The sequence below is a fragment of the Nothobranchius furzeri genome, chromosome 9 (genome assembly GCF_043380555.1).
Source record: "Nothobranchius furzeri strain GRZ-AD chromosome 9, NfurGRZ-RIMD1, whole genome shotgun sequence".
Taxonomy (NCBI): domain Eukaryota; kingdom Metazoa; phylum Chordata; class Actinopteri; order Cyprinodontiformes; family Nothobranchiidae; genus Nothobranchius; species Nothobranchius furzeri.
The window spans coordinates 30409055-30426398 of record NC_091749.1 but is presented as its reverse complement, the minus strand read 5'-3'; the positions used below and the strand labels follow the sequence as shown (position 1 = coordinate 30426398).

Below are 17344 nucleotides of genomic sequence, written 5' to 3'. Positions count from 1 at the left end.
GACAAAGTCATGATAATATTTAAGATGCTGTGCATTCATCTTCAAAATTGAGTTCACGGCACAAGATTAGGAACCCATTAGAAAATGCATCTAATCTAATGTCTTTGTGGTTTTAATAACTCTAAATCACCTTATGCTATAAAAAGGAGATTCACATCAGTTAGGTTTCCAACACTGATAGTATTACAGCATATTTTAGATGACAGGAAGAGGGTAATGGCATATTCGTAGAAAGGGATGGAGATGATATGTAAGAAACTGATCTAAAGTTTCTATAGATTCATCTTTAAGATTTACTACACTGATGGTAATATGGAGACGTTCTGGAAGTAAATATCTAAAAATAACCAGTGCTGACGACAAAATGCAGCAACTCTACAGTGAGGGTATTTTTAATGAAAAAAGGAAAAACCTATATAGCATTTTTTTCCAGAGTTCCTCAAAAAACCTTCAGGGACCTGTGTAGGGCTCAGAAATCCCACCGAGGGACCAAATGGCCCAGATTAGTCTATTTTACATGATTTATCTTAGCAGGTGGAAGGAGTCCATAGAATAGCTCGTAAAACCTTGAAGTGCCCTCACATTTATTAACACAAAAGAACATTTTCACCAGTCCACACCCTGCAGGATTAAGTACCATACGGAACTGTATGATCTAGAACATTATCACAGAACCATGGTGATCAAAGACTTGTATTTCAGATAATTATTATTATTATAACAATGAGCCTTTATAGAGGATGAAGACCACTTAAAAATCTAGAAAAAACAGGCCCCCATTGAATAAAACTTTGGAAGAACTGAGGGGTGGTAGAGTTCTGTTGAAGAATGAAAAAAAAAGACCTAAACTGTGAATTTACTCAGCGGAAATACAGAATAAATAATAAAAGTCAATGGCACTAAACCCATAAAACTAACTGGCATTCTGCTGTGACGTCTTTGTCACAGCAGAATGCCAGTTAGTTTTATGGCACTACCCTAATCCTAACCCAACCCTGAACCAATCAAATCCTTTCTGATAAAGGTTTACGTGAGGAAGGGGTCTGGAGCAGAGACCCAGTATACGTTTTACATTTTTACACGTTCATTGCGCTATAAGCCTGCAACATGTTGTGTGCCAGTTTCAACATGTGACACAGACATGCAGGGTGGATCACTGGATGTTCAAAAAAGTCCTCAACGGTCATGCAGACCGCTCTTGTGCCACGTGCATGTAATTCTGCCAGAACAAAGACAACCAGGACCTTCCGTGTGTCTGGTGACAGAAGCTTTGACATGTAGCGGGCGACTGGAGATTCCAACGACACTGAAATCCAAACTAAATTAAAATAAGCACCCCCGTAGCTGCATCAGTCTCATCCATGTCATCCCCATATCCAGACATTTTTCTGGGTATAGGGATTGCACTGGACATGTCTTTGGTGATGATGGCATCCAACACGAGGGCCACAGAGTCATAATTAGCAGGGTCTTCTTCCCGTCTTTTCTGCAACATGTCCAGCACCATTAGGTTGAGCCCATGCTTGGCGTCCAAAGACTCCATCCACCTTTCCACAAACAAAATAAATAGCTTTTTAAGTGTTGTAACACTTAGATCTCTATTTTGGGCACTTCTTCTTTTTCTCTGAGAATGTTTTTGTTTTAAAGACTTTTAAAATTAGTGACGATGGCACCAAGAAACTCAAAACCTGTACATCAGTTCCCTGTTTTTTGTACAGCAAAGTATGTAGAGCTGAAATATTTTAGGTTTTTTAACCACCATGTTAAAAAGTGGAATAAAAAACATGTACCACACCTTTGCAATGTCTGTGGATACGTCAGGGGAAGAAGTTCTTGGACCATGGATGTTTAGTGTGAGGGCAAACCTTCTCTGGTCCTCCTTGTTTTCACAGCTCTGCTTTGAAGAGAGGTCCATCGGAACATCTGAAATTCAATTAACAAATACTAAATTAGTAAGTTCCCTTGAAATGAGACCTTTATAATGTCTGACAGAGAGTATAAACATTTGATGAAATTCAAAGTTGTGTTATCAATTCATTTGACCTGAGTGGACGTCCAGTCCTTCCTTCAACTCGTTTATGAGGATCTTGTCCTTCAGAATCTCCAGTAGCCCCTTTATTATATTTTTTGTCCTCCGTTCTCGAGCCTTTGAGTTCAGGTTCTCCCGCTCTAGACTCTCTACTCTGGCCAAAGCCTGACTGAGTCTGGCTTTTAGGTGAGTGGGAGAACTGGACAATGCATAGGAGTGGTCCTAATAGGATGAAGGATGAAAATATTTTCAGTGATGTTTATATCACGCCACAATGCAATGTCACTGCAAGCACTGTGAGTGTGAGAAAGAGAAGGTGTGTGTGTGTGTGTGTGTGTGTGTGTGTGTGTGTGTGTGTGTGTGTGTGTGTGTGTGTCTATAACTGGTATGTCTGGAAAGAGTTGGAAAAAGAGATATTTTAACCTAACCAGAGTGATGCTCACAGCTGAAAGGAACATAATAAATACAAAAACTCACAGCACTGGGTTGAGGTTTACTTAAAGGGACATGCTGACAAATATCCACTGGTGGGTTCTCTTCAGCTTTGCTGGAAGTTGTTGCCATCCTTTTTGCGACAAGCTAAAATATAAGAAACACATACTTGAAAATAACACAAAAATGTCCTCGTATCCCACAGTGTAGTGTAATACACAACATACCAGCCTGACCAGACCCTGTGCACGAGAAAAGGCTAACTTCCTGTTTTGAGACCGGATGTAGAGTTGTTCATTTCTGCTAACTTTTTAGTGCTTTTGTTTTGCTGAATTACTACTGTTGTCAAAAACAAAAACGGAATGATCGCGTATTTCACGCATGATGCGGCTCGCGGATGTTACGCGCTTCACAACTTGCAGCGTTTATGGTTAATGTGGCTCGTCTCTGCGGTGAGCCAATATTCTCCCAAACTTTAATCAATCAATCAATCAATCAAAGCTTTATTTATAAAGCGCCTTCCGCAACCCTGTCAGGAAGCCCGAAGCGCTGAACATGGTACAGTTGTAAGTAATTATACTGAATAAATCAACAATAAAAGAAATTCAAATTACAAAATACAAAATGGAATTTACAAGATAGATGAAACATTCCGGTAAAATACAAATGTGTGAAACACAATTGGATTGAGTGGATGGATTGAGTGTACCAATGAAAACTGTGGAATGGATTCAACATAATAGAGGGCCATAATCAAACATGTTCTGGAAACGCCAAGCGGAGGAGGTGTGTTTTTAGGTGATTCTTAAAGACTGGCAGAGAAGGGGACAGCCTAACTGAGGGTGGCAACTGGTTCCAGAGTAACGGTGCTAGGACTGAGAAAGCCCGGTCCCCACGGGTACGACACCTAGACTGAGGGACAGCGAGCAGGCCTTGGTCAGAGGAGCGCAGAGCGCGTGATGGGGAACGTCTGTTCAGGAGTGTGGCCAGATAGGGGGGAGCACCACCCTGGAAGAAATGATAAACAAAGACGAGTATTTTGAATTGTGAGCAATAGGAAATCGGAAGCCAGTGCAGGAAGGCCAGAACTGGACTGATGTGGTCCCATCACATCAGTCCAGTCTAGGGGGCAGCATGGAGCTCTACAGCATGCATCCAACACTACACCATAGTAGAAGTAAAAATTGCTGTTGTTTACAACATGGCATTCCAGCATTTTTTAACAGCGCCCTCATCTTTTCCGACAGTGCAAGCTATTTCTCTCCAAGAATTATTAACATGTTGATCACGGTGATCTCTGAGAGCTGAATCATACAAATGTCTGTATTTACGAACCTCTGCCATACTAGTTCTTACCAGTCCGCCATGTTTTTCCGTGTCCGACCGTCCGCGTGGTTAGAAAATTTCCTAGGTGTGCGATGCGGAAAGTATGGGCCGTGCGGAGGCGCGGTGGAGGGGCGTGGTTGTTAAAATGACACAATTTTGCCGCGCGGAGCCGTGCAAACCTCGCGGATGCGTCAAGCATATGGTGTAGTGTTGGATGCATGCCATAAAGCTACAAAGAGCAGAAGGTAGGAACACTCATCACTGCTGCGTCCCGCTGTGTACTGCTGGGGGGAGATTTAACAAAACCATTAAGGTTGGTTTATGCGCGGCAAAATTGCGTCATTTTAACAACCACGCCCCTCCACCGCGCCTCCGCACGGCCCAAAATTTCCGCACTGCGCACCTAGGAAATTTTCTAACCCCCGGACGGTTGGACGCGGAAAAACATGGCGAACCGGCAAGAACTAGTATGGCAGAGGTTTGTCAATACAGACATTTGTATGATTCAGCTCTCAGAGATCACCGTGATCAACATGTTGTTAATAATTCTTGGAGAGAAATAGCTCACACTGTCGGAAAAGACGAGGACGCTGTTAAAAAATGCTGAAATGCCATGTTGTAAACAGTAATTTTTACTTCTACTATGGTGTAGTGTTGGGTGCATGCCGTAGAGCTCCATGCTGCCCCGTTCAGTTTTGGAGAATATTGGCTCACCGCAGAGACAAGCCACACGAACCATAAACGCTGCGAGTTGTGAAGCGCGTTTCATCCGCGAGCCGCTTCACCAAGCGGAAAGTGAATGCGTCAAGCATAAACCAAGCTTTAGTTTTCACTCCTTTCCAAAGGATCCTGAGTTGCGGGCACAATGGCTGATAAAAATCAGACGGGACCGCTTCAGTTACGGCCAGCTCTAGAGTGTGTAGTCGGCATTTTGAGACTGGCGAGATCTTCTTGTCTTCCTTTGGAAAGCGATGTCTTCAGCCAAAAGTTGTTCCGTCGTTATTCCACTGGAATGACTACACGAATAAGTCAGAGGGACCCAGAGTTTGGGAACGCCGCCCTCGGCCTGTTGACACCGTGGCTATGGCAACCGAGGACGACAACACAGAGGATGGAAACACCAATATCCCTATCGCGGGTTATGCTGAGTCTGATCCAGCCTCCATCCCCATGACTAAAGATCATGATTATGCAGCAAGCTCTTGGATTGTCGTAGATCGCATTAAATATGAATCTATGTCAAGGGAGATTGAGGAGCTCAGGCAGCAGCTTGAGTCATAACACCTCACTCAGGGGTTTGGACTGCAGCGATTTGCCACATCACCCGATGACATTTGGTACTATACAAGGCAAGTAATCCTGAAGTTTTTAAGTTACCCTATATATTTATACCATTGTAGATCTATCGATCTGTCTATCCATCTATCTATCTATCTATATATATATATATATATATATATATATATATATATATATATATATATATATATATATTAAAATAATTTCATGATGGCACCCCTTTGTTTCCATTTAAGTTTGATCTGAAAATTAGCAATCACTCCAGAAAAATAACATTTACATCCACAACAGATTTCCATCATATGAGCATCTGATGGCCTTTTGGAACCTAATTGAAGAGGCAACAAGCAGAATGGTGAGGGTCACCAGCAGTCAGAAGAGCCTTTCTACCAGCACATCCACCGAGAGCCCTATGAACAGACCAACTGTAAGTTCAACAAAATTACAACCTGGTTGTTCTGTGTTGATTACATATTTTTGTTGCTGACTGGACCATTTTTTTCTCTCTCTTCCAGAAATTGTTGCCAATTGATGAGCTGTTTCTGTTCCTCAATTATCTGGCAACCGGCTGTACACAAAGGGAACTTTGTCACAAGTTTAACATCCACAGAGCTACAGAGAGTAGAATACTTGTGTCACGGTCCAACTTTTTGTACACCTTGCTTGGATCTGTCTCCATCTGGATGGCACCTGACAGAGTGAGAGCAAACTGCCCCACAGATTTCAGTGGCCCTTACAAAAATACTCAGGTCATTCTTGACTGTACTGAAATGAGGTGCCAAACACCCTCCTCCCTTCTGCTCCAGAGCGAGGTGTTTTCAGCTTTCAAGTCACACTGTACCTTCAAAGCGTTCATTGGCATGTCCCCCCATGGAGCACTCACATTTGTGTCAGCACTTTTTGAAGGCTCCATAAGTGACAAGGACATTTTCCGTCACTCCGGCATCTCCTCCCTCCTAACGGACGATGGATGTAATGGTGGACAAAGGGTTTCTGATCGATGAGCTAGTGCCCGGGAAAGTCCATCGCCCAACCTTTTTGGCCAAGTAAGCCCAAATGTCAGAGGTGGATGTGCTTAGAACCCAGTCCATTGCACGTCTGAGGGTCCACGTGGAGAGGCTCATCAGGAGGGTTAAAGAAAACAAACTTTTCGACACAGTCATCCTCTTTCCATTTCCGGAAATATTAACCAAATTTTTACTGTAGCATTTCTCCTCACAAACTACCAATACGGACCCCTGGTCAAAAAATGGGTGTTTGAGTAAAAGCTTGAAATTGGTATTGTCTGTGTAGTAGTATGTGGGAGAAGTAGCCAGGATTTGGAAAAATAATCTGCAGTTCTTTTTGTTACTGAATACAAAATTCTTACCTTTAATAGTGAAATGGAGATGAAAGTGTTACTACTAAGTTTGAGTAACTGTTTTATGGTTTTGTAATATGTATTTTAAATTCATGTAAATAGTTATTCCCCAACAGTAGAAGTAGCTGATTTTGTTTTTAAGTAAAATTGAAAACACACCCCCTTCCATGGTTAAATAAAGTTCAGTGATAGATGTTTTATTGTTTACTTTGCAAATAAAACCGTCTTCCTTTAACAGAACCGCCATTTGCTCTGTTTTGTGTGCTTCTTATTGACTGCAATAGATTTAAAGATGATAAATACTATTTTCCTGGAATTCAAAAATAAAAACACAAATTTCAAATGATCAACTATATTTTAACATACTTTGAAATTTATAACAGTAAACATATGAACATTTATTTAATGGTTTAAACACAAAGTCTGCAGATATTAATACATAAAAAAATTGAACAACATGGAAAATAATACAAATGCCTTTTCAGACCATGTGTGTTGATGACATTTAAGTCAGGAATAACAAGCTAACCATTTATGACAGTGCAAGGAATTTGTCCATGAACACATGAAAATAGAACATGTCTATCTTACACTTCATTGTCTCCATCACACCCTCATCCCTCTGTATTCTTTGGATGAACACATCTTCTTGAGCAGAGACCACAAAATCACACCAACTCATCCCTGTAGTTAGCAGCTGGCCCTGAACTTGCCAATAATAGGCATGTGATGGTTTAAGCTGCAATGTCCCACTGATGACCTTGAGGTAAGGTGCGTCTACATCATTTTTAATGTTTGGACATTTTATTTCTAATAGGCCAAATTGAGGATGCCCTAATGGGTCAAAAATGATACCATCTGGTGATGCACCAATCCATGGTGCATCCGGGTGCACCACAAATCCACATTTGTAGTGGTTCACGTGTTTTATCTGGCAGTAATCCCAGATAGCATCTGCCTCTAACTCTAAGCCTGTCTTCATAGTGCCTGTCTGGCAAGTACCATTCAAGATGCGTTCAGCCAGCAGCTCTTCGGAGAGCTCACCCACATGACAGATCTCTCTAAATCGAGATGCAGTCACTTGTGGTCTACGTACATTGTGCCAATCAGCACGCACACACTGCTCTCGCGTAGCACATTCTATGCTCCGGGACATTTCGAGGGTCACCTCAAGACTTTTCATGTGCAGCTGTTGCTTCCTGGAACAGACAAACATGCATTCTGATGGTTTCAGTCTGTAGTCTTGCAGAGGCAATGGTGGAGGAGGTGGAGCATTATGGAGGGCCTTCACTTTCTCTTTGGGTGGTTGTTTATAAGAAAGTGGACTTCCTTGTTGCACCTTGCCGAGCAGTGAGTCCACCAGTGGGATATCTTTGCCTATTCCCATGCTGCAGATCATAGGCCGGTCAGTGTCGGAGAATGGTTGGTAGACTTCAGAAACCCGCAGAACCGTCAGGAAGGTCCCCGTGAAGGCCTTTGTACAGTTTGCTCCTGAATGTTAAGAACACACATACAGAAACATTGTAATCAATACATAATGTGGACATGCATGCTATGCAGACGACACCCAGGTCTATCTGTCATTTCCACCGGACAACCACACTGTCTCTGCACGAATATAAAACTGTCTCTCCGACATATCAAAATGGATGAAATCCCACCATCTCCAACTCAACCTCTCTAAAACTGAACCACTTGTCATCCCAGCAAAACCATCCATACAGCACAATATCTCAATCCAAAATGACTTCCTATCTCTGGCTCCTTCAAAGGCAGTTCGAAATCTGGGTGTTGTGATTGATGAACACCTGAGCTTTAAAGATCATGTTGCCTCTGTTGCTCGTTCATGCCGCTTTGCGCTGTATAACATACGAAAGATCACACCATACCTAACACAACATGCCACCCAGCTCCTGGTGCAATCTACTGTCATCTCCCACCTCAATTACTGCAATGCCCTTCTAACTGGTCTTCCAGGCTGTACTGTGAGACCTCTTCAAATGGTCCAGAACTAGGCATGGGTACCGAATTCGGTACTTTTTAAGGTACCGACCGAATTCCCCACTTATAAACAAAAACTAAAATCTGTAAAGCCAGCCATCAGGACAGTGAGGAAATGGACAAATGAAGCAAAAGAGGAGTTAAGGACTGTTTTGATTGTACAGACTGGAGAGTATTTGCAAATGCCACCGGCGATCTGAACGAGCTAACGGACACTGTGACATCCTACATCACCTTCTGTGAGGAAGTGTGTGTGCCAACAAAGACTTTTCGCACCTTTAATAACAACAAGCCATGGTTTACAGCAAATCTGAGCCAGTTGAGACGGGCAAAGGAGCAGGCTTATAGGGCAGGAGACAGGCCTCTGTACAAATCACTCAGGAACACGTTGAACAAGGAGATCAGAGCTGCTAAAATTAAGTATGCAGCAAAGCTGAAAAACCAGTTTACAGCCAACAACCCCACATTATTGTGGAGAAACATTCAGCAAATTACCAACTACAGGAGACCATCCTCCATTTCTGATGCTAATCATGGTCTTGCTGAGGAGCTAAATGGCTTTTACTGCCGCTTTGAGGAAAGGAATGTCACACCCCTCCTCCACTCCAGCATAGCTGCAGCCGCCACCCCTCACCTGGACACTCTTAAGCCGGGCGTACACTGTGCGACTTTTTCACTTTTTTGAGCCGATTTTCCAGTCGTGCGAGAAGCCACGACATCGGGGCGAGTTTTGCGCCGAGCGGTCGTGTAGTGTACAGGGGGTTACGAGAGGCGATTAACACCACGTGACCAGCCGCCGATCAGCAGTCGTGAGGTCGCAGGGACTTCTGGTGTGTTTAATATTTCGCTCGTCCCTCGTGAGGGTATCGCACTGTTGAAGCGGCGCTGCGAGCAGCTGCGAGCAGCTACGATCCAAAAAGTATCAGAACCGCTCACGGCGCATGCGCGCGCAATCCTGCATCAACGCCGGCCGGTCGCTCGCTATTTCCCTAATAACACACGCTGTTCGTTTTTGTTTCTACATGTTTTTTTACTCACAAAGATTGTCAAGAAAGCGTGTTTGTCGTGTTCATGTCAAATTAAACTGATCACAAAACACAGATTCACTTTCTTTATTTCGTTTTCCTCATCCAACCCCCATAAATCCCTGTGTGTCCTCCTGCAGCACTCCCGAAGAACAACAGGCAAGACAAAAAAGTCTGACGTGTTGAGTAAAAACTGCTATTTTTAGCACATTTTTAGGGCCGACGTGTTGCTACCAGACGTACAGTGTGAGCAGTCAGGTCGCATGCGAGAACTGGGTCGTGCAGTGTGAGCACATGACTCGTGAGATCTGCTCTGCGAGGAAGTCGTACAGTTTGAGCTGAAGCTGAACGCTGCGAGTGAAAAAGTCGCACAGTGTACGCCCGGCTTTACTCCTCTTTCCTCTAAATCACAAGCTGCGTTCCTTGTGAAGGAAGAGGATGTCTGCAACATCTTTAGGAGACAGAAAGTACGGAAGGCACCAGGCCCAGATGGAGTAACTCCTTCCTGCCTCAGGACCTGTGCTGTCCAACTAGCACCTGTCTTCACAACGATATTCAACAGAGCGCTGGAGCTGTGTGAGGTTCCATCATGCTTCAAAAGCTCAACTATCATCCCAGTACCGAAGAAATCCTCCCCTACCGAATTGAATGACTACAGACCCGTGGCTTTGACATCAGTAGTCATGAAGTCCTTTGAGCGCTTGGTGCTGTCCCATCTTAAAAGCACCACAGGCCACCAGCTGGATCCCCTGCAGTTTGCATATAGGGCAAACAGGTCAGTGGATGATGCAATTAACATGGGGCTGCACTTCATCCTGGAACATCTTGATCAACCAAGGACCTACGCAAGGATATTGTTTGTGGATTTTAGCTCTGCTTTTAACACCGTTATACCAGAAATCCTCACCTCAAAGCTTTCTCAGCTCACTGTTTCCCCTGCTATGTGTCAGTGGATTTCCAGCTTCCTAACAAATAGGAGCCAGCATGTGCGGCTGAACAATGTTACGTCTGGCACAAGGCTGATCAGCACCGGTACACCACAGGGGTGCGTCCTTTCTCCACTGCTCTTTTCTTTGTACACCAATGACTGCACCTCTAATGACTCGGCTGTAAAAATCCTGAAATTTGCAGATGACACCATTGTCATTGGGCTCATCCAGGATGGTGATGAGTCTGCTTATCAGCGAGAAGTTGAGAGGCTGGTGGTCTGGTGTAGTCAGCACAATCTTGAGCTTAACACCCTTAAGACTGTGGAGATGGTCGTGGATTTTGGGAAGCTTCCCACAGTGCTGCCCCCCCTCACAATATCCAACAGCCCAGTGTCAATGGTGGACTCATTCAAGTTCTTGGGAACTATCATTTCCAGGGATCTGAAGTGGGAAACAAACATCAACTCCATCCTCAAAAAGACTCAGCAGAGGATGTATTTCTTACGGCAACTAAGGAAGTATGGCCTACCACAAGAGCTGCTGATCATCTTCTATACTGCTGCAGTCGAATCCATACTTTGCTCATCCATCACTGTCTATTTGGGTCAGCCACAAAAATGGACAAATGCAGACTACAGCGTATTATTAAAACAGCAGGAAAAATCATTGGTGCCCAACTGCCCTCTGTCCAGGAACTGTACATCAGCAGGACCAGGAAAAAGGCAGTGAATATTGTCCAAGATGCCACACATCCTGCATCTACTCTCTTCCATCTCCTCCCATCTGGCAGACGCTATAGATCACTGTACACAAAAACTACCAGACACAAGAACAGTTTCTTTCCTTCAGCCATTTCTCTCCTGAATCTGTAGATTCTTTTACCATCCTTTTACTATAGTTTTTAATACTAATTCAGTATGCTTATGGATGTGTGTGTGTGTGTGTGTGTGTGTGTGTGTGTGTGCGTGCGTGCGTGTGTGGGTATGTATATATGTATATAGGTGTGTGTGTAAATGAACATGTGTGTGGGTATACATGTTCTTATGTGTTTTTAGGTATTTTTATTCTCATTTATTGTGGTTGTTGTATGTTTTAGAGAGCGAACATCTACCGAAGACAAATTCTTTGTAAATGTAATTTTACTTGGCCAATAAATCTGAAATCTGATAGTACCGACCGAGCACCGATTCACGTCATTTCAAACGGTGCCTCGTTTCGGTACCCGTCCTTCATAACGAGAACTTGCCAAGACCGCTGCGCATGTGCAAGAGCGTTATGTCATCGGTCCCTGCGAGCCAATTGTAAACAGAGCAGCATGGTAGAAAGAATGCACGCTAAAGCTTGGGTCCACTTCACTAAATGTGATGGGTAACTAGGTGATGATGAAACCAGCGACAACGATCTAAGTGAGACATCCTCATCTTAATCTGCTCCGGTAGGTGAATAAAATGTTTAAGATAACATTAGCTTGATATGTTAGCGAACGCACCATTAGCGGAACGGAAGCTTTCTCCTCGGAACTCCGAATTTCCGACTAGAAGAACATGAACGAGCTCTAAAGTTTGGCTTCACTTTACTAAATGCTACGGGTGATTGGGTGAAGATGAAACCAGCGACAACGATCTAACTCCCAAATTCCACTACCTCCGCTCCGCTCCGGTCCGCCTCCGCTCGCTTCTGAACTCAATTTTTACTGGTACCCGCTCTACAACGGCTCCGCTCCGGTGCGGAGACCTGAGGTGGGCAAACAAGCATGCGCGGGATTTTCGAGATCTTGCGATACAGTCCGAGCAATAAACGCGGAAGTTAGATCCAAACACCCGTTGTGTGGGAGAAGCATCGAAATGAACTGTTTAATCTGCCCATCATTTGTGTTGAGAGATCAGCAGTGTTTGGATCAACAAAGTGTGACTGCTTTGATAGTGGAAACTGTATTTATGGCTTACTTTTGTGCATTTAAACTTCAGCCACCATTGATAGTTGTTAAAAGTTGTTAAACCTGTGCATATGAAACAAAAAACGCCTTTTGTTTATCGATTTATTGTGAAAAACGGAAGTTGTGCTTGCTCCTTTTCCTGTTGGGCGGTTGTGATTCCTGTCCATTTACTGCGGAGTTGCTCCGGCGTCCGGCAAAAATAGGATTGATTCTATTTTTGCCGGATGCCGGAACAGAGGGCGGCGCACTGCGCCGCACTGCCGGAGTATGGCCGCAGTAGTGGAAGTGCTCTGATTGACTACAACGGGACCGATTTTGCTCCGGCGTTCGTGGCGGAGGTAGTGGAATTTGAGGGTAAGTGTGAGGCATCATCGTTTTAATCTGCTCCAGCAGTTAAATAAACTGTTTAAGATGAAAAAAGATGGTAAAAGGAATGAAGATACACAGTAAATTTAGTTCACAGTAAAGATGTTTGCTTCAGTTTAATTATCAACTTATAAAACTACAAGGACGATGTTAAAATACAAACAGTTGTATGTTATTTATCGTGATATTTATCAAATATTGTTATATATTGAGAAAAATATATATTTAATTATAAAAGACAATTAAATAATAAACACTCAAAAGTATCGAAAATTGGTACCGTTAAGTACCGGTATCGATTCCTAGGTACCGGGAATTAGTACCGAATCGATTCAAATGTCAAAGGTACCCATCCCTATCCAGAACGCAGTGGCGCGTCTGGTCTTCAATCAGCCAAAAAGAGCACACGTCACCCCTCTGTTCATTGAGCTCCACTGGCTACCGCTAGCAGCACGCATCAAATTCAAATTGCTAACACTAGCATACAAAGTCCGAGATGGTACGGCTCCCATCTACCTGAATCCTCTTGCAAAGGCAAGTTAGAAGGGCAATGCAGTCTCGGCCCGGCCACTACGGTCATCACAGGATCGTCGGCTAGCAGTGCCTACACCACGCTCAGGACAATCCAGACTCTTCTCATGCATCGTTCCACAAATGTGGAATGACCTTCCAAGCACTACCAGAACAGGGGCTTCCTTTTCAATTTTCAAGAAACTCCTGAAGACCCTGCTCTTCAGAGAGCATCTTCTAAACTAGCACCCTCCCTGCACCCGTCCCCCCTCTCTACTGTCCACCCCTTGTTCCCTCCTCTCCATGACTGATGTCAATGTTGTTGTTGTTATTGTTAGCCTCTAGGGCAGGGGTGTCAAACTCATTTTAGCTCAGGGGCCACATTGAGGGAAATCTAGTCCCAAGTGGGCCAGACCGGTAAATTAAAAACAACTTCAGATTGTTTTCTTTGTTTTAATACAATCAATATAAAACAAGGCTGGAGCCTGAGGACAGTGTATCCAAAATAGTACAAGTACAACACCTGATGTGTACTTGAAAATTAAAAAAAAAATAAAAATAAATCAATAAATAAAAAAACATTCCTTAGTGATTCAAAGAGCTTACAGATCACATGGCTAGATCAGTTTCATGCAGCACTTAAAGTATATTTGACCCATTTTACTTTACATCTTTTAGCTTTCATCAGCACATCAATATCCTGAGTGGCGGCCAACTTCAGGATGTGATTCAAGTTCTTGTGTGAGCCTTGAACGCAGCTTTGTTTTATTTATACTCATTACAGAGGAAACTTGCTCACAAAGATAAGTTTATTTTCACTCTACATTGTAAAGTATGAAAATGAAGTTTACACAACCATCTCGCGGGCTAGACATAACTCGTTTGCGGGCCGGACCCGGCCCGCGGGCCGTATGTTTGACACCCCTGCTCTAGGGCAATATGCCGATTATCACTTGTAAGTCGCTTTGGACAAAAGCGTCTGCTAAATACATAAACATAAATGTTGAAACCGATCATTTTTATTACTTGGTAGGCCCGATAACTCACTATTTTACCACTGATGGCGTGTTTGAATCTGAAGCTCCTGTGCATGTCTCAAAAAACCTCTCACGGCATGCTAGTGTGCCGCGGCACAGTGGTTGAAAAACACTGTTCTAGAGCCCTGTGTTAGAAAGCCCCCCATTCTGTATTAAATATTATTGCCCTATAAAATGCTGTGATATTATCTGAAACCCCATCAGCCAGTACTTACCGCACTCCCTCTGTGGTCTTTCTTGTTTTGGGTTTGGCTGAGAGGACAACCATCTTCTCCACAGGGCCTGGCTTTATCCCCTATTAAAATATGGTCAAAATAAATACAATATATAAAGTTACATAAAAAATACTGTGATGATTGGACTCACCATAACTCTTGGCTTATGCCACTGTTGTTCACCTTCAGTGCAGCTTAACACTGGGGGAACAACTTGGACGTTCAACTGCGAATAGTGTGCAGATTGAGGAAGAGCAACACAGTGGTTGCATAAAGCTTCTCCAGCCTTACACGTGCAGGTGAAGTCCAGCAGTTGCACAGGCTGTGAATCTTTCAGTACCACCTACAAAGTACAACATTTCAATGTATTTAATATAAATATTGAATATCCCTAGAAATATAATCAATTTTTAAAGATAGCATGTTTGTCAAATGCACTGATTTCTGAGCACGTCCCTGATATGACAGCCTGACATGATCCTAGCAACATCCTATAAGTTGCATCCAACCTATTACATTATACACACTGAACACAACAATTTCACAATGCCTCTATTTAAGATCATACGCTGAGTTTGTGAGCTTTCTCTGTCTTCTTCATGGACCTGAAGCATTCTGCCCTGACCACCACCTCTCCAGTGCCCTGATCGTTGTCAGACGCTGCAGAAAAACAACAATTTTAGTAAAGTTAGTAACAGAATAACGTTAGTTGTTAAGTTATAGGTGCAGGAACTGTAATACAAAGATAATATATACAGACACTTGAAGCAGATTTTCTCATGAAAAAATAAATCAAATTATTAATTTTTACGTTTGAAAAGTGATCCATTTGTTGTTTACATCACTCAACACACACGCAAAATGCATTACAAAATGAGAAGACACGTCGTCTACATTTAGGAGCACATCCCTGTATAGTGACAGTTATTATGCCTTAAACAGGCATTCAAACTACGGGGGAACGTTAGTCAATAGCCCGATGTTCCCCTGTTACACTCACATGAGCTAACCCTAACCAAACACCCACACAACATATCAACAACCCGTGAAAAAATCGCCAAAAGATATAAAAAATGACTGTTTCGGTGTTAATGGTCTCTATATAATTATGAAGGATATGTTGTTGTGACTTACCTTCGAAACTATACAAATACTGGGAGATGTAAAATTTGAATCCTCTCTCTCGCGCGCGGGGGAAAAAGATCAAAAATTCGATGAACATCATCTAACGATATATTCGGCAAATGCCCGAGACATCTTGAGAAGTTTAAATCGACGCTTAATTCAGCCATTTGGCTGACTTCTGATGGAAAACCCGACCGTAAATCCTAGCGTAAACATGCAGCGGCTCGCAACGTCAGTGAAACGCTCTAGTTTTCCCCCCCGGAAGTAGCATATGCTAAGACGCACGGAGTCTATTCCTAAACGTGCAGAAAGAACCGATGGTTACATTTTACTTTACATACAAGAAGCGTAGACCTCTGTTAGCATGTAGAATAAAAATGCACATACCCTTCGTTTAGATGGGAAGTTGAAGCGAGATGGGATCACACCATCTCTTAGCCTCACAGTCTGACCCGTTCGGTCGAAGTCCTCTGGCTCGAAGTGATCACTACAGATCTTGGAAAACTCGGTGGCAACAAAATCCTTCCTTCTTAAAGCAACTTCCCATTCCCTCTTTGATTCTGTGTCCCTGGGAAACCTTGAAAATATGAAGGGAAAAAAGAAAACAACACAGCAAGAGATGAGAGTAGCAGTGCATGCCGTTAGCATTTTGTTGATAGCCACATTACGTTAGTTGCGACTATATTATCAGTGGTCAAATAACCAATATTGTTTAATCTTACTTGTGAAAGGTAATCCCACGCGATCTAGTCTCGGCTGTACGCCGGTTGTTGCAACCGTAGGCTGCGCAAAAGACTGGCATAGTTGCTCACTTCTCGTCGAGTACGGTTGGGTTTGGAGCTAGATGATGAAACCCACCCAATATGGCGGCGACGATGCTGGTCTCCAGCGCGGGAGGCGTCTACGTATGTTTGGAGAGGGTGTGTTTGTGTTTAAGTAACATTCCTGTGAATTTATAAAAGAAATACGCGAATTGTCAACAGAGAAATGTGTAGTTCCTCAGGAATATGATTTTGCTTCACAGTGGACTAGCTCTTAAGTGGAAAAGGGCAACACGTTCTTTGTTGTTGGGCGGAGCTTTAGCCGTTAGCGTGTAGCTAAAGCTAATGTGCTACACCGGCTTGAGTCAGGTAATATCCTGTCGTAGGCTCACATGTCCCTCTTCGATGTCTCCATGCTGCTCGGTTAGCTAACAGCAGCAGCACGCCTCCTGTCCCCGGACTGCCCTCATGGATCCCGGAGGAAGTGAGCTGGACTCGAGCCTGCCTCAGCCCGAGAACCCGTGCCTGATTGTGGAGGACTCTCAGCCGGACAGCGTTGCTCTGGAGGACGACCCAGAGACCAGCTACCGAGCGCTGCTGGCCCGCCGCTTGTCCAGCCTGCAGCCCACCGCCCGCAGCCCGGTCCTGGTAAGGATTAACGTACACATCCAGGAACTGTAATAATTCGCTTTTAACTTAACAAAGAGAGATATTCTTAAGGTTTTCTGGTGAATTTCTGCTTGTTATTGAACCCAATCGAAGGAGCGAGGCGCTAAACGCTGGCTGCTTTTTCTGAAGGATCTGGATCCAGATAACGAAAAAAAAAAGAACGTGATGCAACTGTTTAAACCTCGCGTGCTCAATAGAATTTGAAATTACCCCCCAAACATGTTTAACTTTTGCTGAAATCTAGAAGACCTGTGATGGAGCTGCTCTCCATTCAGTGATTTATGGTGAAAAAATGGTGCAATTCTGGATGGAAGAAATAGTAAC

The 17344-nt window shown here is 43.5% G+C and overlaps 2 protein-coding genes across 8 annotated transcripts in view; one reads left to right on the top strand and one right to left on the bottom strand.

Moving 5' to 3' along the window:
* Nucleotides 1–17344, top strand: part of tp53bp1 (tumor protein p53 binding protein, 1) — a 37309-nt gene that overhangs the window by 3915 nt on the left and 16050 nt on the right. For 6 of the 7 annotated variants that reach the window (XM_054732530.2, XM_054732529.2, XM_015953978.3 and 3 more), the window contains exon 2: nt 16780–16999. In XM_054732530.2, coding sequence (XP_054588505.2) covers nt 16820–16999 — 180 coding nt within the window. In that variant the 5' untranslated portion in view covers nt 16780–16819. Of the gene's footprint in view, nt 1–16779; nt 17000–17344 lie in introns of those variants that run through there. The other variant, XM_054732532.2, reaches the window with a different exon arrangement.
* Nucleotides 366–16450, bottom strand: LOC107382025 (THAP domain-containing protein 6). The gene is made up of 6 exons (XM_015953983.3): nt 16313–16450; nt 15978–16167; nt 2507–2608; nt 2044–2251; nt 1796–1923; nt 366–1547 (listed from the first exon to the last, which is right to left on the bottom strand). Exons 1-6 carry the CDS (start codon nt 16390–16392, stop codon nt 1461–1463), a joined length of 795 nt encoding a protein of 264 aa, XP_015809469.3. The 5' UTR covers nt 16393–16450; the 3' UTR covers nt 366–1460.